Raw genomic sequence first — 21,275 nt, forward strand, 5'->3', positions numbered from 1 at the left:
TTCTCAAGTCTGTGCACTCAGACAGATCTCCATTAGGACTTTGCTACATTTTGTAGCTTAGTCTGCTTATGTTTGTCTCCGTGATTAGATGTGACTCCCTCAGAGGTGCCTGGGTGGCTCAGTCAATTAAGCATCCGACTCTTGATTTTGGCACAGGTCATGATCTCAAGCCCTGCGTCGGGCTCCAGGCTGACATTGCAGAGCCTGCTTGAGATTCTCTCTTTTCTCTCTCTCTGCCCCTCCCTCTCCTCCTCCCCCTCCTCCTCTCTCTGTCTCTCTTTCTTCTCACATGTAAGTGTGCACACACATTCACACTCTCAAAATAATTAAATAAAACTTTTTAAAAAATGTGACTCCCTCAAAGGACAGGATCATCCATACCTTCTTCACCTTTGTGTTGCTGGGTGGGTCCAGAGTAGCTCAGTAAACCACGGATAAGGCCACCTTTCTACCTCTTCCAAGTAGATTTTATTAAAAGAGCAAAAAAAAATTTTTTTTTAAGTAAACTCAATGACACATATGGGGCTTGAACTCACAACCCTGAGATCAAGATTTGCATGCTATACCAACTGAGCTAGCCAGGTATCCCTAAATTTTTAAAAAAATTTAAGGCCTCCATGTTTTAAGTTTATTCTATTCATTTTATTATTTTTTTTAGTTTTAAAGATTTTATTTTTAAGCAACCTCTATGCCCAACGTGGGGCTCAAACTCATAACTCCGAGACCAAGAGTTGCACACTCCAACTGAGCCAGCCAGGTGCCCCTTTAAGGTTTTTTTTTTTAAATTTATTTTAGGGGCGCCTGGGTGGCTCAGTCGGTTAAGCGTCCGACTTCAGCTCAGGTCATGATCTCACAGTCCGTGGGTTCGAGCCCCGCATCGGGCTCTGTGCTGACAGCTCAGAGCCTGGAGCCTGTTTCGGATTCTGTGTCTCCCTCTTTCTCTGACCCTCCCCTGTTCATGCTCTCTCTCTCTCTGTCTCAAAAATAAATAAATGTTAAAAAAATAAATAAATAAAAATAAAAAATTTATTTTAAATAAAATATTTTTAATTCCAGTATAATTAATGTCTAAAAAAATTTTTTACCTCCTATTTTGTTTTTAAACCCAGAACAGAAATGTGTTTCCAATGCCCTTTTTTTTTTTTTAAGTTTACTTATTTTGAGAGAGAGGGAATCCCAGGTAGACTAGACACTGTTGGCACAGAGCCTGACTGTGAGATCGTGCCCTAAGCCAGATCGAGAGTCAGACCCTTAACCAACTGAGCCACCCAGGTGCCCCCCCCTCCCCACTGCCTCTTCATCAGAGACATCCGGCCAGTCAGAAGAAATGGACAAAGGGCATAAATTAACATATGTTAACAGCCAACTATAAGTTTTGTTTTGCACATATATATTGTCTCACCCGATCCTCAGGATAACACTATGAGCTGTTATTATTGACCAAATAAATGAAGTTCAGAGAAGTAAATGACCTGCCTAAAGTCACAGACCTAGCTAGAAACAGAACTATATTCAAAACCTGACAAGGTTGACTCCAGGCCACACTCTTTAAGGGCCCCAACTATGCTGTTCTCTTATTCCTTATCAGCATGAGATCACAGGGTTACCACAAGTCTGAAGGCCACCAAAGGCCAGGTCTCCACGTGCGGTAGTGAAAGTGGAAGCAGCCGTTACTTGGTGCTAGGCTGTCCGACCTGCTTTTTTGAGCAGATGGGTAAAAGGAGGCCCAGAAGTGGGGTGGAACTTTGGGCTTCCCAAGGCAGGCTCCGCTTCTGCCACGCTGGCCTTAGTCCAGCAAGTCACTTATGCTGAAGATCTTACTCTGAGAGGGTCAAGGCCAGCAAGCCAAGGCAGGGCCTCCAGGCAGGAATGTGGTGTGAGCATAAGGAGAGCGAGGGCAGAGTCCTGGCTGGCCAGGAAGGGAGGAGTATTGCTCAGGTTTCAGCCTCCACCCCACCCCTTCTTCTTTTTTTTAAAGTTTACTATTTATTTTGAGAGAGAGAGAGAGAGAGAAAGAGAGATGCAGGAGGGGCAGAGAGAGAGGGAGAGAGAATCCCAAGCAGGCTCCATACCATCAGCAGAGAGCCCGATTTGGGGCTGGAACTCACGACCTGTGAGATCATGATCTGAGCTGAAACCAAGAGTCAGATGCTTAACCGACTGAGCCACCGAGGTGCCCCATTGAGCCACCCAGGCCCCCCTCCCCCTTCTTCTGAGGTCAGGCTCTAAGCTCCTGCCCAGAAAGCGCCTCACCTGATCTCCTGGATCCTGAGGCTACCTGGCAGGATAGGCTACCTGGCAGGCTCCTAGCCCAATCCCTGGGGCTGTCTCAGATGGTGTGGTTCTCTGAGCCAAGGCTGGTCTACTCAGCTCCTTCTACTCCATCATTCTTACAACTCCTCTGCAGAGTCTTCCTGGGGGGTAGGGATGTCTCTCTCTTCTGGGAAGAAACTTGAACTTGGGGGAACCCAGGATGAGAAGATACAGGGATACTGGCTGGTTGGCTGGGGGAGGCACCAGGTATCCCAGGGAATCTCTGGGCACTCTCCATGCAGCTCAGTCCCCTGACACCTGAGGCTCAGAAGTCAGACCTATCACCTAGCCTAGTCCCGAAGCCCACAATAGGGGGCCTCCCTCCGAAGTGGTCTATAGCCTCTCGTGGTCAGATGGATCAGCCTCGGAGACTCTCCTATCCTACAACTGCCCAGCCGACATACCGGCAGGAACTAGCAGCCTCCTGGTGACTTCAAGGGCCCTCAGATACTTCCTCCCCAAAGAGCCTCTCTTTGGGACCCTCAAGAGTCCCTTCTTCCTACTTTCTGCCCTGCCTCCTGCCTATAGGACAAATAATAGGGGCTCCAGGGAGAGTAGGTTGGGGCATCCCTCTTGTAGCAGCCATTCCAGGAAACCCTTGCTCCGGGGCCTGCCCAGGCCTTAACTCTGGCCATTCCCTGGCCTCAGAGCACCACCACCCAGAATGTAAACTTACTAGTGACTCTTGAGCTAAGTATACTTTAAGGAATGGGCTGGTTCCTTTTTTTCAGAAGTCAGGGTGGTGAGTCTGCCAATTAGGCACTGAGGAAATCTTCCACTGGATAACAAACTATAAGCTATCACACTTGGCAACTCTTTCACTTAGCTGAAACCTCAACAGCTCCACCTGATCATCGTGCCCCGACCCAACAGCATTCAATTGTGCTTGAAATACCACATTGTGGAACCAGACATAAATCTAGCCTCTAGCTATTTACATCAAATTTCCTCCCCTCTGACTTAAGCTGCCTTACTTGGAGAGGTTTTGCCCAGGGTGCTAATAAAGATAATAATAATAATAATAATAATAATAATAATAATCCTTTTATTTTTTAATGTTTATTCTGAGAGAGAGAGAGCAGGGGAGGGATGGGGAGAGACTGAAACAGAGAGAGAGAGAGAGAAAGAGAGAGAGAGAGAGAGAGAGAGAGAGAGAATCCCAAGCAGATCCATGCTGCCAACGCAGAGCCCAACGAGGGGCTTGATCTCATGAATGGTGAGATCAAGAGTCAGATGCTTAACCAACTGAGCCACCCAGGTGCTCCTAATAATCCTTTTAAAGTGCTCACTCTGTGCCAAGCACTGTTTTAAGCACCCCACTTAATCCTCATGCCAACCCCAAAGACAGGTACAATTAATATCCCCATTCGACAAGTGGGGAAAGTGAGGCTCAAAGAGATTTGGCAATTTGCCCAAGAGTAAACTGTAATGGTAGAGATAGGCTATGCAGCCAGGTAACCTGTCTCTGAGATCTTTGCACTTAACTCTGCTGCTCTGCCTCCCAAGAAGCTCTGGGGACCTGTTGGCCTCCTCCAAGGGCTCTCAGGGGACTATGCTAGGGCATATGGAGAAGCCCACCAAGCTAGGCATGGTGCTTCATGAGGGCATAGACAGGTGGAGAGCAACAAGGGGGCAGGGAGAGGGCTCTGAAGCTCATTTGCCCTAGGCCGTGAGGTCGGGCTAGACCCAGAAAAGGTCAAGGATGGCTAGGAGGGTGGTCCGAGCACAGAGTGGGGAGCTGTCTGTCTGCCCTTCAAGGAGAAACCCTTGTCCTCACTGCTGCCCTAGATGAAAAGAATGTTACTATGAAAAATGGGCCCAGGCCCCTGCTCCAGGCTCTGGAAGCTAATAGAGCCCTCTGCCTACTGTGGACTGGAGGCTCAGGACAGCCCCTTGGACTCCAGGCCTGGTGGTGTGGGGGTAAAGGGGGAGTAGGAAGGACAGTTGGCAAGACGGCCGGCAGAGACACGTGGTCAGGACTGGAAGGCATCTCTAAGTGACAAGTCTACAACCAAACCATCACCAGAAAAAGGGGCCTGACTCTGGGTTTATAAAACTAGTCCCTGCTTCCCCTCTATTAGCCTCAGGTTCATCGTCTATTAAATGGATTAATAAAAACTACCCTCTCCAGGGGTGTTGTGAGGAGTAAATGAGATGATATACACAAAGCACTTAGCACAGTGCTTGCCTGGCATACAGAGAGTGCTCAATAACTGGGAGCTTCTGTATTAGCTGTGCTCTGTTTCCATTGCTGGTCAATGAGTGTCCCTGGAGGTATGTTACGGGGGCTCTGTCCTCAGCAACACTATGGACGGTGGGTGGAGTGAAGCTGCAAGGAGCAGCCTGGATCTAAACTTAGGGAGAGAAAACAGTGGGCAACAGAACCGGCATTCAAAACAATTTCTACAGGCTGGAATAAGCAAGATGACATTGTCCTTCTGTGAGCTCGAAGACATTCACACAAAGCAGAGGGTGGGGGAGAGACCTGACTTGACCTCAGCTCTGCTGAAAAGGATCTGAATGATTTAGTTGATCACAACCTGATGGGAACTAATCATGGGAGAGAAAGGCTCTGGAGCCCAGCAGTCTTAGGCTGCATTAACAGTGTGTCGCGTCCAGACTGGGGGAAATAATAGGTCTATTGTGCTGGCATGGTCAGGCCATATCTGGAATCTTGCACTGCTACACTGACAGGCTGGAATCAGGCCAGGAGGGGGACCAGTCCGGCTTCAGCTCCCAGGTACTTGTGCTAAGCACTTCCTGGGCATTTTCTTGTTTCATACCCAAAGCTACCCTACCAGGGAGTCACTATTACTATCTCCACTTTACATACAGGGAGGGTAACTGAGTTGCTCAGGACCAGCCATGCAGCTAGTAAACGGAGGAGCCTGAGGCTTTCCCAGATGGGCTCTTCCTGTGCTTGTACCGGAGGAAGACTGAGCATGCATCATTGAACACATATTTATTAGTTTCCTTCTATGAGTCAGATCCCAGCTAGTTTGTGGGGACACAGCAGTGGAAAAAGATGTGGTTCCTGTCTTCCTGGAGCTCATGGTCTGGGGGTGGGGGTCTAAATCACTTGTGATATGGCGTGATGCTACAGGAGTGAAGATTTCAGGGCTGGGAGGGATCAGAATCCACCACAGCCAACTCAAGCCTGGGGAAGGGAAGAGACAGAAAGAACAGTGTCACACAGCTCCTGGTGGAGCCATGGGAGGTCAGCCCGTGCCCTTTTCACAGCATCCAACTGTCTCACTTTGGCTCTGTCTGCTCAGCAGTGACCAAGAGCTGTGTGCCAAGATGGGAGCTGCTGGGGCATATGAGGAAGCTTGGTGTGGCCATCCTGGGGTAGCCAGACCTTATCTCTCCTCCCTGCAATCAATCAGAGAGCCTAAGAAAGAAAACAGGAGTGGAAGCTCAGCAATCACAGGAACGGGAGAAAGTGGCCTTTGAGATCCCAGCATCCCCTTCACTAATTAGAGCAACCGACCCCCACGCCCCTTCCCCAGCCTCTTGAGTGTCTGGGAAGCCTGGGGGTGATGACCCAGAGGTGGTAGAAAAAGCAGGTTTTCTGGATCTGTGTTTGGCGTCTGTTCCAGACTAATGTCCTTCTAGATATCTTCTTTCAAGGACCAGATTACTCAGTCCTCTCTTTTTCAAATCCTTCCTTGATTGTTTCAACCCAGAGTGCCACTGCAGTTTTGTCACATCTCCTAGGGCTTTTTGTTGGAGAAACACATATACCCCATTTAGCGTCCTGGTAATTTTTGCTGAGAGAGAGCAGGGCCGTTAAGAGAGAAGGCTCTGGAAAGGGACAAACCTGCCAGGCCTGGCTTTGCCACATAACAGCTGTTTCACTTCTCTGAGTTTCCATTTCCTCAGCTATAAAATGGGGATGATAATACCGTGCTCATGTCGTTGCCGTGAGGACTGGATGACATAATTTTAAACACGGAGGAAACTCTCCATAAAAGGCCACTGCTACTATCATGGGGTACTGGGGGGCTGGTCCTGTCTCCTCTGCACACCTTGGGAGCTCCCTGCCAGCAGGGGCAGTGACTGCGATACGTCATCGTTGTCCCCCATTGCCCTGGGCCCCAGAGAAGCCAGTGTTGGGAAGAGGGAATGGTCAGTCTTGGGAGATGCAAGAGGGACATCGATACTGGAAGTGCCAGCGCTACATCCTCCATCCAGGTTTGGAGGAGAGGGAGGCACGACCTGACTCCTGATTTTGGAGGGGGGGGGGGCAGTGGGCTTCCCAGCCCCTACCTTTCCTAGCCATGGGGGTCAGAAGTCACCGGCCGTGGGCCCGACTCAGGGAGAACTCACTATGGGGCACCTCGGGCAGGTCCCTTCCAGCCTTAGTTCTCAGTTTCCTCGTGCGTGTCAGGTGGGTCTCCCGGTCTTCTCCGGGGTTTGCGAGGAGCACGCGCAGCCGGATGCCGGCTTTTGAGAACGTGGCTCAGTGGCAGAGAGGCTGGGAGGCTTAGGCAGGCGGGAGAGCCGCCAGGCGGGCGAGGAGATTGGCTGCAGGCAGGGCAGCCGGCTCGGCGATTGGATCAGAGTGGGCAGGGCCGGGCCTTTAAGAGGCGCGAGGGGGCGTGCAGGGGAGTGTGCGCCTCGCCCGCCCGCCGGGTTTACTAGCGAGAGGCGGCCGTGGCGGCGGCGGCGGCGGCGGCGGCCACGACGGGAGTCCCAGCAGAGCGGAGTCCCGCGGAGCAGAGGCGCATCCCGGCTTTCCGGTCCCAGGCGGCGTGGCCCGCGGGTCATGGCCAAGGGAGAGGGCTCCGAGAGCGGCTCCGCGGCGGGGCTGCTGCCCACCGGCATCCTCCAAGCCGCTGAACGGCCGGCCCAGGTGAAGGTGAGGACCCCCCCCCTCACCGCCCCCCCCCACCCCCCGGGCGGAGGGCTAGGGGTGAGAGCAAGCTGAGATGGGGACGTCGAGGAAGAGGTTTGGTTCCGGACGCCTCGGGCTAGCCGGGGACAGGCTAGCCCAGTGGCAGGGGAGGGCCCGGGGGTACCGGCCTTGGGGACAGGGGGTGATGGAGAGGATTTGTAGACGCTCCCTTTTGCTCATCCCCACCCCGCCTCTCCGCCGAGCCGAGCGGCCGCGCCGGCAGCTTCACGTGGTGCCTGGCTGTGTTCAGCCGGTTTCCGTTCCTCTGTGACGAGCGGTTTAGGATTGCCGCCCTGGAAGCCAGAGACCCCAGAAATCCGGGAAACTCCCCTTAATTCCCCATCTCTCAGCCCCTACTCCCCACCCCCACATGCCCGCGCTGGCACCTCAACTCTGCGGTGAGGGCCGCTCAAGTTCATTCATAAGAACAAGGGCTCTCTGCTCTTAAAAGAGCAGCACTTCCGAGAGAGAGAGAGAGAGAGAGAGAGAGAGAGAGAGAGAGAGAGAGAGAGAGAGGCCCTTGTGTGAGTGTGGGTGTTGATGAGCGCGCCTTGCTTTGCGTGTCCTGACCTTCGACCCCATCCCCAGCTCTCTGGACCTAGTGAAGGACCCATTTGAATCAGGCGACTCCATGGGGAGATCCCAGGCAATAGGTACCTGCCTGGGAGGTGACTGCCGTTTCCTTTTAGTTTTATTAAGTGATCCTTGCAAGGAGCGGAGTGTGTGTGTGGGGTGGGGGTGGGGGGGAGCAATTATGCTCTAATATGAGTAATCTTCACTTTCCTGGGCAAACTCAATCTCTCTAGTGCCCCACCCAGATAGGGCCCAGCCCTGTACCTAGAGGCCTTTCCTCCCCTCTCCAAGGTTCCCTAGGAACTGGGGATGGGGAATAGCAAGAGGGAGGGTAGGACAGCTCCCGGGTTTGCCTCAAGCTCTGGCTGACTACAGGGGCCAGGGTCGCTCTGGGACAGATGGAAGGAACAGCTGTGCCCCCAGCCAGCTGGGCTGGGCCCCTCACCCAGTAGGCAGGTGGGTCCTGGCCTCTGAACTAGGGCGGGAGCAGGGGCTGGGCTTAGGCGGCTCTTGGCAGCCGGAGGATTTTCAGGTTGTGACGGTTGGTGGTGCCTGGTGGGGACAGGTCCACAGGTCTGCTGCTGGAGCATGCTCCCCCTCCAACTGGAACAGAGCATGGTTGGAACCCTACGGGAAGTTGTTGTTGTTGTTGTTTGTTTTGTTTTTAGGGACGGTGGGCTGCTAAATTAACTCAGAATCTGGGGGTAGGGTGGCTTAGGGGCCACTTCCTTGGTATGGAATCCCCTTTTCCAGCTTCCTAAGATAGAGAATACCTTTCTTTTCTTATAGGAAGTGAGATCACCCTGGGTGGGAACAGGGCAAGGTAGACTTGTTCCTCCTGGCAGAGTGGATCAGAAGAATGGTCCTGCCTCTGGAACCTTCTAGGATGGAGGCCAGGATCCCGGGTCTCTTTTCATCCTTTCCTCTTCTTCCCAGAAGGAACCAAAGAAGAAACAACAGTTGTCCATTTGCAACAAGCTTTGCTATGCAGTTGGGGGGGCCCCCTACCAGGTGACGGGCTGTGCCCTGGGGTTCTTCCTGCAGATCTACCTGTTGGATGTGGCTCAGGTAAGTGGGGCTGAGCCCACCAGGGCTCCTCCAGCATCCTGAGGTGGGAGGGTAGATACGTTCAGTTTTCCCCATCTGTGAAATGGGACTGGGAATCCCTACTTTGCTGCCTCTCAGAGTCAGCTGTAGATAAGAAATAAGAAGGCTTGCTTTGGAAAGTATTCAGCAGGGGAGTCTATCTGCCCCAGGAGTCTTAATTGGCAAGGTCAGGCAACTTCTTGCCTGGCAAGAGCAACAGAGCCTGGAGGGGCAGACAGTGGTGTGAGAAAGAATGGAGCCTGCTGGTGACCGTGTTCTTAGAAGAGACTGGCACACCGTGTCCCCAGCTGGACAACAGTCAGCTGGCCCAGCTCAGGGGCTGGTAGATGTTGCCAGGCTTGTACATAAGCTGTTTCCCACCTTCACCTGAGAGGCCGAGGCATGTCAGTGGGCAGAGAGGCCCCCAAGTGCTGAGCTAGGTTAAGGCGCCCAGTGCACAGGGTCTTTGACTGAGAGAGGTACTTAGGGTGAAGCAGGGTTCTTCTCTGTTCTGAGAAGCTTTGGCCAGCAGCCTGGCATCCTGAGAATTCACCTTGTCTGGATGGGAGAGTGGGAGGCTCAACAGCCACTGCAGGCAAAGCATCTTCATTGTATCCATTTCTAGGTGGGGAACACTGAGCCCCAGAAAGGACAAATAACTTCTTTCAAGCAGCTAGTTTTCCCATGGGCTGGGTCCTGAGTGGGGTACAAATATGAGGAACCTGCAATCAAAGTATAGAATTGTCTTCATGAGTGTGAGGTTAGGGAGAGTCAGTTTGGGGAAACTACAGTGTGAGAGAGGCCACCAGTTTCCCTATTTCCTGGAGCAAAAGCAATATAGTAGAGCCTTGATGGATGTAAGGAAGAGTCCAGAGAAACTATTTAGGCCTAAAAGGTTTGCAGGGAGGGGGACGGCTTCAGTGGATAGTCACAGGTCACTTTTTAAAAGCATCTAAAGATTCCTTTCCACATCCAAGATAGAGCTTGACCTGTAAGACAGGGATCTTAACTCCAGTCCTGTAAGATAGGGATCATAACTCCCATTATACAGATGGGGAAGTTGAGGCCCACTGTAGTCAAGTGAGCAAATGCTCATTTTGATACCAGGTGCTTGGCGCTCAGGGCTGTGAGAGGGAAGCAAGGAAGTGATTCTGGATTCATTCTAGTCAATGGGGAGTGTTTTCAAGGGCTTTGGAAGGGAGTACATAAGGGAGCAGATCTGGGAAAACTTCTAAGGCACTCTGCACTGGCTGCTATCAGGGAGCTGTTATCATTATGAACAAGGCAAGAGAAGATGATGAAGGCCTGAGTGAGAGCAGCCCAGAGTCCCAAGGGCCTGGCTGAGATGGGGAGGGAGGCCCTGCTTTTGCCTACCATCGAGGGTTGAGATGAGTAGAAGGATGAAGGGGTCACCTTTTACCTGTTCCCCATTCCAGGTAGACCCTTTCTCTGCCTCCATCATCCTATTTGTGGGCCGAGCTTGGGATGCCTTCACAGACCCCCTCGTGGGCTTCTGCATTAGCAAATCTTCCTGGACCCGCCTGGGCCGCCTCATGCCCTGGTGAGTAAAAGAGGCTCCTCTGAGGTGGCAGAAGGCAGGGCTTCAGGCATGCCCACTAACTCTTGATCGTTCCATCTGACTTGTCACAGGCTGGGGGGTGAGAAGAAATGATGCAGAAAACCGAGTGTTGAAACCCAGCTGAGGCCTCAGCTGCCCCAGGCATGGGCACTGGGATGGATGCTCTGCCAACTCATTTCCCAGGCTGGCTAAATTGCCAGACTGAGCAGCTTCCCCTACACCAGGCCCCATTGCTCCCCAAAGTCCATTCCCTCCTGCGAAGCTGGAATTCTAACTCCTCCCCCTCAGTCATTATAGCGGCAGAGATAGTGCTGCATAGTGGTTGAGAGGTTATACTCGGAAGCCAGCCTGCCTGTGTTTCACCACTCACAGCTATGCAACCTTGGGCAAATCACTTAACATCTCTGAGCCTCAAGTTTTTCATCTGCAAAATGGAGATAATAATTATGCCTATCTCGTGCATTTATGGTGAGGATTAAATTTTTTTTATATGTAAAGTACTTAGAACGGTGCTTGGCACATATTAAGTAATGTATAATTTGGCACCCCTTCAGAGTAGCTCCTGGTGGTCAAGGGTGGAGGGTAATACCAAGAATGGGATTTGCAGAACCATAATCTCTGGCCCCTGGGATGATGTAAACTACCTTTTCCCTTGATACAAAGCCTACACTACTCAGCCTCAGGCTATAGGGCAAAGTGGGGGGAGGTAGTACCACAGATCACACAGCCAAGGGAGACACACGGGACCAGCTGACAGTCTGGAGCTCTGGTTCTCTCCAGGACATCCTGCTTGGTGGGGGGAGGGGGGTGGACATACCCCTTTCATCTCCAGCCCATCCAGGCTCAAATGGGCGCCTTCCTGCCCCAGGGGTGCCCATACCTGGTCTCCGGCCTTCAAAGCTCTTCCCACAGCTCCCACTCCACCCCCACAACTTCCTTTCCCACGAGGCCCCCCTCCCACCACAATCGCACCAGCCCCTGGCTAAGGCCCAGATTGGGGCCTTTGATCCAGGCTGCAGGGCTGCGGGGGTGGGGGGGGGGGTGGATTTGTGGGGAGGGGGAGGGGGAGGGAGATGGCGATGGGATGGGGCTGGCTGCAAGGCAGGACCATCTGCCTCACCTGGACAGGCCGCCCAGGTAGGAGCCAGCCCACAAGGCTGGGCCCCAGACCCGAGTCCCTGGCAGCCTGTGGGAGGTGGGGCTCTGCTGCCACATCTCCTCATGAGGCACAGCCAATGGGAGAGAGCTACCCTGGACAGCCCCTTGCGGTGGCCGGAGGCAGCAGCTGGGTTACTTCCAGTCACATTCGGTTTCTCAGCTTCTCAGCGAAAGGAGAGGAAGGAGTGTTTGACGAAGGCTGACGGAAGGAGCCCTTGTTCTCCGAGTTGACGCGTGGATTCGGGAAGGAGGGGGGAGGGCAGAGAGGGAGAAAAGAGGAGGCCCTCCCTGTGGGAAGCAGGATCTGAGGGCCTGGAGCTGGGCAGGTGTGGCAGCCAGCCTGGTGAAGTTGCTGAGGGGCCTTCAGGCAGGTTTCTGACTTAGCACGGTGTCTGCGTACATGTCCTCACCTGTTCGGGTGGTAATTCTGGGTGATACTTCTTGAATGGTACCTCCACCCCTGTGTCTGAGCGCACGTTGGATCAGTGGGGGGCTGAGGGGCTTTTGTGTAGGCTACGGGACCTCCTCCTGGTCCATACCACAGCCAGGACCTAGGTCCCTCAGGCCCGGGACCCAGCCCCTTTTTGTGGTGCGGGTAGAGGCCGCGCCTTTCCGGGTTCATCAGCCCTGTGGCCCACTATCTTCTCAGGCCTCAGAGCAGCCCCTGCCCTTAGCCGGCACTTACATCCACCCCTCCGGCCAGGAAGACTTTGACAGACGCTCTCCCTGGAGTTCCCAAGGCCACATGGTGAGAGGCAGAGTATCCACAGGGTCACAAGGGCAGGCTGGGATGCAGCAGGGCTGGGCCTGAGGTCTGATTCCCTGGCCGTGGACCTGTACTCTCCCGCTAGGCTTTCTGGTGTGGTAGTCACAGCGAGCACTTACTATGTCCCAAGCACTGTTCTACATTTTAGTATCAACTTATTAAAGTCTCAAAACTACTTCAGCTCTGTGAGATAGAACCAAAGTCCTTACGGTGGCCTGTAAGGACATGACCTGGTACTCCATGTCCTCCAACCCCATCTCCTAATCCCACCTCCTGTGCTCACTCCACTCCAGCCCCAGTAGCCTCCTTGCTTCTCCTCAAACTTGCTTGAGCACCTCTGCACTGACTGTTCCTGCCCGACACACATTTGCCTCAGACAACTGCTCAAGGCCAACTCCCTCCTCTCAGCCGAGTCTTGGCACAGATATCAGCACCTCCGTGAGGGCTACCCTGTCTGCTCTTGTCACCTCTACCCCCATACTCCTAATCCCCTTTAGGCTGCTTTCTTTTCTCCATGGCACTTAATCACCTTCTAATACATAACCTTTTGAAAACTGTGGTAAAATATACACATAACACAAACTTTTGCCATTTTAACCATTAAAAAAAATTTTTTTTGCATTTTATTTATTTTTGATAGAGAGAGAGAGAGACAGAGCACAAGTGGGGGAGGGTCAGAGAAAGAGGGAGACACAGAATCCAAAGCAGGCTCCAGGCTCTGAGCTGTCAGCACGGAGCCCGATGCGGGGCTCGAACTCACAAACCGCGAGATCATGACCTGAGCCGAGGTCGGACGCTCAACCAACCGAACCACCCAGGCACCCCGCCCCCCCTGCCATTGTAACCATTTTTAAATGTACACTTCAGTATCATCAAGGGTCTGGCCTCCTGCTCCGTGCTCAGGATTTCAGTCCAGGGCAACTGTTGAAGTCAGCCCTTCCGGGCTTGGCCATTAGCCTCTTCCCAGAGACCCTGGGGTGGGTAGATTCAGGGGGAGGAATTCTCATTGCTGTGCAACCATCACCACCGTCCATCTCCAGAACTTTTGCATCTTCCCAAACTGAAACTCTGTCCCCATGAAAAAAATAATTCCCATACCTCCTTCCCCACAGCACCTGGCAACCACCACTGTACTCCCTGTCCCTGAACACCTACTCTAGGTGTCTTGAGAACAGGATCATGCAATGTTTATCCTTTTGTGTCTGGCCCATTTCATTTACCACAATGTCCTCAGGGTCCATCTAGGTTGTAGCCTGTGTCAGACTTTCATTTCTTTTTAAGGCTGAATAATATATATAACTTTTAAATGATGCTTATTCTTCATTTGCCAACTAGAATGTAAGATCCACCAGGGCCATAGCTTTCGTCTGTTTCGTTCACTGGTAACATCCTAAGTAATAAGAATAGTGCTTAGCACGTTGCTGGCACTTGAATATCTTTTGAGTAAATGTGGAATGTAAGGTAGGTGCTGTTATTAGTGTCATTTTACAGATGAGAAAATGAGCCTCAGAGAAGTTAAATAACCTGTAAGGTATTTATAGTCACTGGTAGAGCCAGAATTGGGTTCCTGAAGTATGGATCCAGAGGGGTTTCTTTTAGCCGCTGCTCTTTGCTGCCTGTGTGTACTAATGACATGCAGTCGGTCCCTCCTGAGGTCTAACTGCTTTTGCGACGGTATAGAATGCACAAGTGGGAAGGCACACATTTACATCCCGTTATAGTTATCTCACTAAGCCCAGTCCTTCCGCCTGGAGTCAGCCTCCCCTACCGCTGTGTGTGTGCCCACAGTGTGTGTGTATGTGTGCTGACTGTATGTGTGTGCGCGTAAGAACACTGGTATTGGGGTTGCTCCCTGCCACCCTTCTACCCGAGGGTTAGCTGCCATTCTCAGTTCCCCCAGCCCATAGGAAGCCCCTGCCTCGGGAGCCCTCTCCACTGGGGAGACGTAGGCAAGATTCAGGGTCTGGCCTCCTGCTCTGTGCTCAGGATTTCAGTCCAGGGCCGCTGTTGAAGTCAGCCCTTCCGGGCTTGGCCATTAGCTTCTTCCCAGAGACCCTGGGGTGGGTAGATTCAGGGGGAGGAATTTCCTTCCCGGCAGGCACCCTGTGGGACTACAGAGCAGTCCAGGCTGGGGCCCAGATCCTGGAGTTTTGGCATCCAGCCCCTACTCAGACCTTCCCCTTCCTCAGGATCATCTTCTCCACACCCCTGGCCATTATTGCTTACTTCCTCATCTGGTTCGTGCCTGACTTCCCACAGGGCCAGGCCCTGTGGTACCTGCTTTTCTATTGCCTGTTTGAGACACTGGTCACGGTGAGTGTGGGCACCTCCCCTGGGTGTCTGGTGGGGAGGAATGAGGGCAGTCCCTGGGGCCTCCAGGGTTGGTGCCCAAAGCCACATCTGCCTGTCCATCATCTGACTGGTCAAGGGCCTCTCTTCCATGCCAGTGTTTCCACGTTCCCTACTCAGCTCTCACGATGTTCATCAGCACAGAGCAGAGTGAGCGGGATTCTGCCACTGCGTATCGTAAGTCTCTCTCCAGCCCACTGATCCATCCACCGGGGACCGTGGGTCTATTGTTCCTGACCCTCCCGCCACATTTCTTCCCTTCCTGGGAGTGGGTGTAAAACCATCTCAAAAATAACTTGATCCTTTTATTGCTTTGGTGAGAACAGAGAGGTGCAGGGACTAGCCAGCCAGAGGTCATACAAAGCAAGGCCATAAGGTTAGGCCAAGGCGTCATCTGCCTCACCACCCTGTATCTACCCTCCTGGAGCTGCTACCATCACCTGGGGCTAGAACTGGGCATCTGTCCACCTGACCTTCCTCCCTGGGGGCCTACAAGCCACAAGGCCCCTCCAAAGGACCCTTTTACCATTCAGGAATGACCGTGGAGGTACTGGGCACCGTGCTGGGCACAGCGATCCAGGGGCAAATCGTGGGCCAAGCGGATACGCCTTGCCTCCAGGACCCCAATGGTTCTGCACTGGCTTCGGAAGGTACCAATCACACACAGAGCGCCACCTCACTCAAAGAAACGGTGAGGCCCTTGGCTGCACAGGGATCTGGGGAGATGAGGCACAATGGGGTGGTTTGCAGTCATCCTCAGCATAGTGAATATTGGGCATTTGCTCTACAAACTGTTAATATGCCCACTTTTCTGATAATTCTAAATAATTTGGCCAGGGTCATAGAACTAGTGATTTACAGAAACTAGATCTGGGGGAGCTCTCACACTCCATAGCCTGGCTTCTTAACGTTCTGTTCCTCTGGACTTTGCCTAGCCATGGGAAGCAGCAGCCAGCCCAGGATAGTTCTCCCACTTCACCAGTGGAGACAGGCCCCAGAGAAGGGACTGGCCCACGCAGTGGAGCTGCTGAGAGTTGGGATGAGATCAGACTGATGGTCTCTATGTTGCCTTTATCCCCTTTGCAGCAAAATGCATACCTGCTGGCGGCAGGAGTTATTGCCTCCATCTATGTCATCTGTGCTGTCATCCTCACCCTGGGCGTGCGGGAGCAGAGAGGTGAGGGATCCCTGGGGAGCGGTGCAGGCCCCGGCGCTGCAGGGCTTTGTCCCTCTGCCTGGGCCTCAGGCTTTGGGAGGTGTCACTGCTCCTTCCTCACTGTCCCCTCTGGCTCCCAGAACCCTATGAGACTCAGCAGGCTGAGCCGATGTCCTTTTTTCGGGGCCTCCGACTGGTCATGAGCCATGGCCCATATGTCAAACTTATTGCTGGCTTCCTCTTCACCTCCCTGGCTTTCATGGTGAGTGGGGGCCTGACATGCTCAGCCTGAGAGCAGGCAGTGGTGGGGAGTGGATGAGTGGGGGTTGAGGGGAGTGCAATAGGGGTGGGGTAAAACAAGGACTCAGTGACGAAGCCTGAGGGACAGATGGATTGGGGGTGGGGTGAGCAGAGGTCCCTGGAACATGGGGAAGCCTTGGCCTTGACCTCAGGTCTTTCCTTACATTTCCTTTCCTATATGCTGCCCATCCCCCAGCTGGTGGAGGGGAACTTCGCCTTGTTTTGCACCTACACCTTGGGCTTCCGAAATGAATTCCAGAATCTGCTCCTGGCCATCATGGTGTGTGTGGGGCCCCGAGGGTGGGTAGGCAGCCTGGACTTCTAGCTGGTTCTTTGGATAGTCAGAGGATATTTCCCGGACCGACTAAGGTTAGGAGGGCTGAGGGAGGAATCTCAGAATCGTCAGTTGGATCTGACCTACAATTGCTTAGATAGGACTGTGAAAGATGTGGGGCAAGATATTCCAGTAGAGAACATAGCAGAAACCAAGAACTTTGAGAAGCTATGCTCAGCTGAGCTCAGAGAAGGCAGGAGATAAGATTGGGACTAGCTCTCGGCTCCCCTGGAGAGCCGTCAGTGGTGCCTGTCAGCTTTCTTACTGCCCAGATGGTGTCATCTGGCTGCTAGGAGTTTCTTTGAGGTCCTGGGAAGGGCAACAGGGGTTCATGACTAACCCACTTCCCTCACCCCCCACTGTGCATCCCCAGCTCTCGGCCACATTCACCATTCCCATCTGGCAGTGGTTCCTAACCCGATTTGGCAAGAAGACAGCAGTATACATTGGGATTTCAGTGAGTGGGGCTGAAGGGGTAGGGCCCGGACTGGGTTGGGGATTGCTGGTGGGAGTCTCCAGGCTGACCCATCTTCCCGTACTCACCCCTTCTCCTAGTCAGCAGTGCCATTTCTTATCTTGGTGGCCTTCATGAAGAGTAATCTGATTATCACATACGTGGTAGCCGTGGCAGCCGGCATCAGTGTAGCAGCGGCCTTCTTACTACCCTGGTGAGTGTATATAGGCCCACCTGGCTATGTTTCCCAGCCCCCTAGCCCCTATTCTGAAACTCCTTGGGGACAATTCCGCAGGAACTTCTCCCGCAGACCATTCTGTGGGTCCAGGTTGGGGGTAGAACAAGTCTTCCCTGTACAGTTGCACTGGTTGTGAACTGTGCAAAAACACCTAATCAGGATGGGACATGGGGGGCTTAAATCTGGTTTGCACTCTACTTACCAAGCTGCACGCCTAGACCGGGGCAACATCCACGAAGTTGTGAACTTCACAGAGCTGTGTGCCCTGGGCCTACAAGGTCTCAGAGGGCCACCTCTTCTTACTGACACAGAGGCGCCACATGGGCTAGCGGGGGCCCTGGAGTGCTGGGTGGGTGGGTCCTCATGGCTGCCACCACTCTGCAGGTCCATGCTGCCTGATGTCATTGACGACTTCCACTTGAAGCAGCCCCAGTCTCATGGAACCGAGCCCATCTTCTTCTCCTTCTACGTCTTCTTCACCAAGTTTGCCTCTGGAGTCTCATTGGGCATCTCCACCCTCAGTCTTGAGTGAGTGGGGTGGGGTCTTGGAGCAGTGCTGGGCAGGGCTGGGCCCCAGGTGCCCTGCCCTCACCACTCCCCTGACCACTGGGTCCCACAGCTTTGCCGGGTACCAGACCCGTGGCTGCTCGCAGCCGGCACGTGTCAAGTTCACACTGAAGATGCTGGTGACCATAGCCCCCATAGTCCTCATCCTGCTAGGCCTGCTGCTCTTCAAGCTGTACCCCATTGATGAGGAGAAGCGGCGGCAGAACAAGAAGGACTTGCAGGCTCTGAGGTGAGAGCAGGGGGGTGGAGGAGGGGGCATCATCCAATCTAGCCCCTCAGCTCGTGCCTCCTGTGGCCAAATCCTGACTTAACCTCCTGCCCATCTTCCCTCGATGGTTCCTGCTCTATTTCCCCTTCTCACTGCTGACTGATAATAATGTCATCTGACATCTCTCTGATACTTAGCTGCATGCCGGTCACTGTGCTGGCTGGTTTTACATTTATTCATTCAACAGATACTTATTGGAAACCTACTATGTGACCGGCATTGCTCTAGTGAATGAAACAAACAGAATCTCTGCCTTCGTGGAGTTTACATTTTAGGGAATGGGCATTCATGATCTCCTACAGTTCTTCAACAACCCCAGGTGTCAGGAGATTCCTACAATTCCCACTCGGTAGATGAAGAAACAGAGGCTTAGCCAGGAAGAGTAATTGGCCCAGCTGATAAGGAGTAGAACTGGGGTTTGCACCCTGACGTTCTCACTCCAGGGCCTGTATTCTTCACAGCTCTCTTGGTGTGCAGGGTCTCAGGTGTGGCCTGAGCCTGCCTTTCGGGAGACCAGAAGGCAGGGTCAAGTGAATCATGCCAGCCCAAGTCCAAAGTGTAGTTCCAGGGCTTGTAGTACCCTGTGGGCAATGAGAGTTGCAGACAGACCAACCGGCAGTTTCTGGGTTGAGAGAGGGAGTGAGCAAACTGTCCACATCCTATAGTTTAGACTCACCTGTACAGTTGCACTGGTTGTGAACTGTGTAAAAACACACCTGACAGCTGGCTAAGACTAGGGCCAAGGTCCTATGCGGAACAAGGCACAAGGCAGTTAGGGACAGGGAAGGGGTAAGGATGCTTCCTCCAACCCGTCTCCTTCGGCTCTTGCAGGGAAGAGGCCAGCAGCTCTGGCTGCTCTGACACAGACTCTACAGAGCTGGCCAGAATCCTCTAGGGTCTGCTGTGTTGCCCGAAGCCACCATCCACAGTGCCTGGGTCCCGGACCACAGAAGAAATCAGGACCTACTTGCCTGATCGCTGAATACCTGGTCTCCAGGTGCCAGGAAGGGAGCCAAAGACTTCAAGAGTAAGTGGTCCAGGATACCTCCTGTGCCTGCCACGGGGAGGGCTGTTCATATAGCCACCTGCCTCACGTCTGCCTGCCCATGGGGCCAAGCCCCGGGGCTGCTACTGTGAATATGCCAAGGACTGATCGGGCCTAGCCCGGAACACTAATGTGGAAACGTTTTATACAGAGACTAATTAATAACTTAATGACCATGTACATAGCAATGTGCGTGTATGTATATGTCTGTGAGCTATTAATGTTATTAATTTTGATAAAAGCTGGAAACCAGAGGTTCCTGTTTCTGTCTTTGCCCTCAGCCACTTTGCCCTGACCCCTTCTGTGCCAAGACGCAGATGGTGAGAGGGAACACTAAGCTGCAGGTGCCCCGGCGGGGAAGAATGTGTCTGGAGGTGTGACAACAGCATCGGCTAACATTTACTAAACCCCTATCTGTACCAGGCACGGTGTGGAGGCTTTACATTCACTTTGTTGGTGTTCACACTCAATCCTTGAAGCTGTCTTGCTATGTCAGGACTATTCCACTTTAAAGAGAAGAAAACTGAGCTCCAGTATAGAGAAGGACGTGGCTAAGGTCACATGGCCAAGAGTTACCGTACTGAAATATCATCCCGGGTCTGTGAGACTCCGGGACCTTAACCACCACTCTCCACTCCCCTGTGTCTGAGAGCGACCTGCTGGCTGTCAGACAGACAGGCTGCTCTGCCCAGGCCTGTGCCCTGTGCCTTCTGCTCTGTGCCTGCCTGAGCATGTGTAGCTGGCACATATCCTATGTGCTTGGGGCTGTGTGGGGTCCCGAGACCTGTGATTCTTTCCCCGTAGCTGTTAATGATGGTGTTGGAAAGTGAGACTGTAGCTGGCTGGGTTCGTGTGTCGGTTGAGGAAGGGTTCTCCCCATAGGTGTGCTGGTAAAAAACCACCTCTGGTGGGGAGGAGGCTGCTGGGGAAGACCTGGTTTATAGCGCTTGTCTGTTTCCATGGTGTAAATGCTCTTGCTGTAGCCAATTTCAGGTTACCTACCAATGGATGTACTAACAGAAGTTCCCAAAAATTTAACAGTCAGCTCTCTAGGAGCTTGCCCCCCAGCACATCACTGGGTCTCATACACTTAGGCCAAGCTGGCAGGATCAGGGGTACCGGTCCAGCTTCTCTATTTTATAGATGGATAAATGCAGGCCAGAGAAGAGAAGTGTGTGCTCTATTCAGGCTTGGTTTTTACTTTGGGTCTAGGGCTCCATTTTCGGAGGGAGCAGGGGAGGCTCCATTTTTGCTCTGAAGTTCTGCCAAGCCACTTTCATAAATTTATCAAGTGTTACTAACAGGCACAACCAGATGCATAATTTCTCTGTGAGGTGAGTCCATTATTATTCCCAGTTTACGGATAAGGAAGCTGAGGCACAGAAAAGTAACTTGTCCGAGGTCATCAGACAGAGGAGACGATGTTTGAATCCATTCTGTCTGGCTATAAGGCCAGTGCTCTCACCCACTACTTTAGGCCATTGTGTGAACCAAGAGTCTAGTCACCGCCAAGCCAGGTCCTGCTGCCTTTAGAGCTGCCATCTCAGGGTCAGGCTTCCTGGGCAGGCCAGGGGCCCTGGGCTCTGGGTTGGCCTTTGTAGTTGGAGTGCTCAGGGACTCAGATAATGTTTGCAGAAACCCACTCCTACCTCCCCTCTCCCTGTACTCCCAACACCCACCAAATCCTGTCTTTAAAAAAATAAAAATTATTTTAAACTTCCTAAACCACTCAAGCTTGCTTCTTTCCCATCCCTACAATTACTTATCCGGTCTCTCACCAGGAGGATTATACCAGCAGCCTCACTGGTCTCTGTCTTTGATTTGATCTCCTCACATTCCTTCTGTAAACTATCCAAGATAACCAAAGTGGCCATCCTATTTAGAAACCCTTCTGTGAGTCCCCATTGCTTTCAAGAGGAAGTCAGAGACCTTTGCTGATTTCCCCAGCGCCCCCAGGCCACCTGCCCAGCCCTGGAACATACTCTGGCCCCTGGTCCATCTGATAGACACTGGTCCAATACACCTTGGCTCCAGAATGCCTCTCTAAAGCAATTCCTGCACCTCTGTCCCTTGGGGCAGCTCTTGAGAATCCACACCCCTTCCACTTTAGTCTCCCATATTGAGCTCAGGGCTGGGCACGGTGCAGCTGAGTTTTTACGCAAGCTCCAGCAAGAAGGCTTTGTGAGCCACAC

The 21,275-nt window shown here is 52.8% G+C and overlaps 1 protein-coding gene across 3 annotated transcripts; it reads left to right on the forward strand.

The window, feature by feature from the left end:
* Positions 1-6,985: 6,985 nt before the first annotated feature.
* Positions 6,986-20,832, forward strand: MFSD2A (major facilitator superfamily domain containing 2A). Of its 3 annotated transcripts, XR_003971029.1 has the most exons (15): positions 6,986-7,174; positions 8,720-8,851; positions 10,306-10,430; positions 14,562-14,685; positions 14,820-14,898; positions 15,255-15,412; positions 15,808-15,898; positions 16,018-16,139; positions 16,374-16,457; positions 16,885-16,968; positions 17,067-17,179; positions 17,588-17,731; positions 17,823-17,999; positions 18,870-19,065; positions 19,365-20,832. XR_003971029.1 is itself a non-coding variant. In XM_030326498.1 (14 exons), exons 1-14 carry the CDS (start codon positions 7,082-7,084, stop codon positions 18,931-18,933), a joined length of 1,590 nt encoding a protein of 529 aa, XP_030182358.1. In that variant the 5' UTR covers positions 6,986-7,081; the 3' UTR covers positions 18,934-19,337. The 3 variants fall into 3 exon arrangements, 2 of the variants coding, with proteins under 2 accessions (XP_030182358.1, XP_030182359.1); XM_030326498.1 differs by lacking the exon at positions 19,365-20,832 and having other exon boundaries at positions 18,870-19,337; XM_030326499.1 differs by lacking the exon at positions 19,365-20,832 and having other exon boundaries at positions 8,723-8,851; positions 18,870-19,337.
* Positions 20,833-21,275: the final 443 nt, after the last annotated feature.

This window comes from Lynx canadensis, chromosome C1 (genome assembly GCF_007474595.2).
Source record: "Lynx canadensis isolate LIC74 chromosome C1, mLynCan4.pri.v2, whole genome shotgun sequence".
Classification (NCBI taxonomy): domain Eukaryota; kingdom Metazoa; phylum Chordata; class Mammalia; order Carnivora; family Felidae; genus Lynx; species Lynx canadensis.

Excerpts from the sequence above, each read along its gene's own strand:
- MFSD2A (XM_030326498.1), top strand. The coding sequence starts at position 7,082 with ATGGCCAAGGGAGAGGGCTCCGAGAGCGGCTCCGCGGCGGGGCTGCTG. Across the intron at positions 14,686-14,819 it reads TGTTTGAGACACTGGTCACG|TGTTTCCACGTTCCCTACTC; the intron begins GTGAGTGTGGGC and ends CTTCCATGCCAG. Across the intron at positions 14,899-15,254 it reads GGATTCTGCCACTGCGTATC|GAATGACCGTGGAGGTACTG; the intron begins GTAAGTCTCTCT and ends TTTACCATTCAG.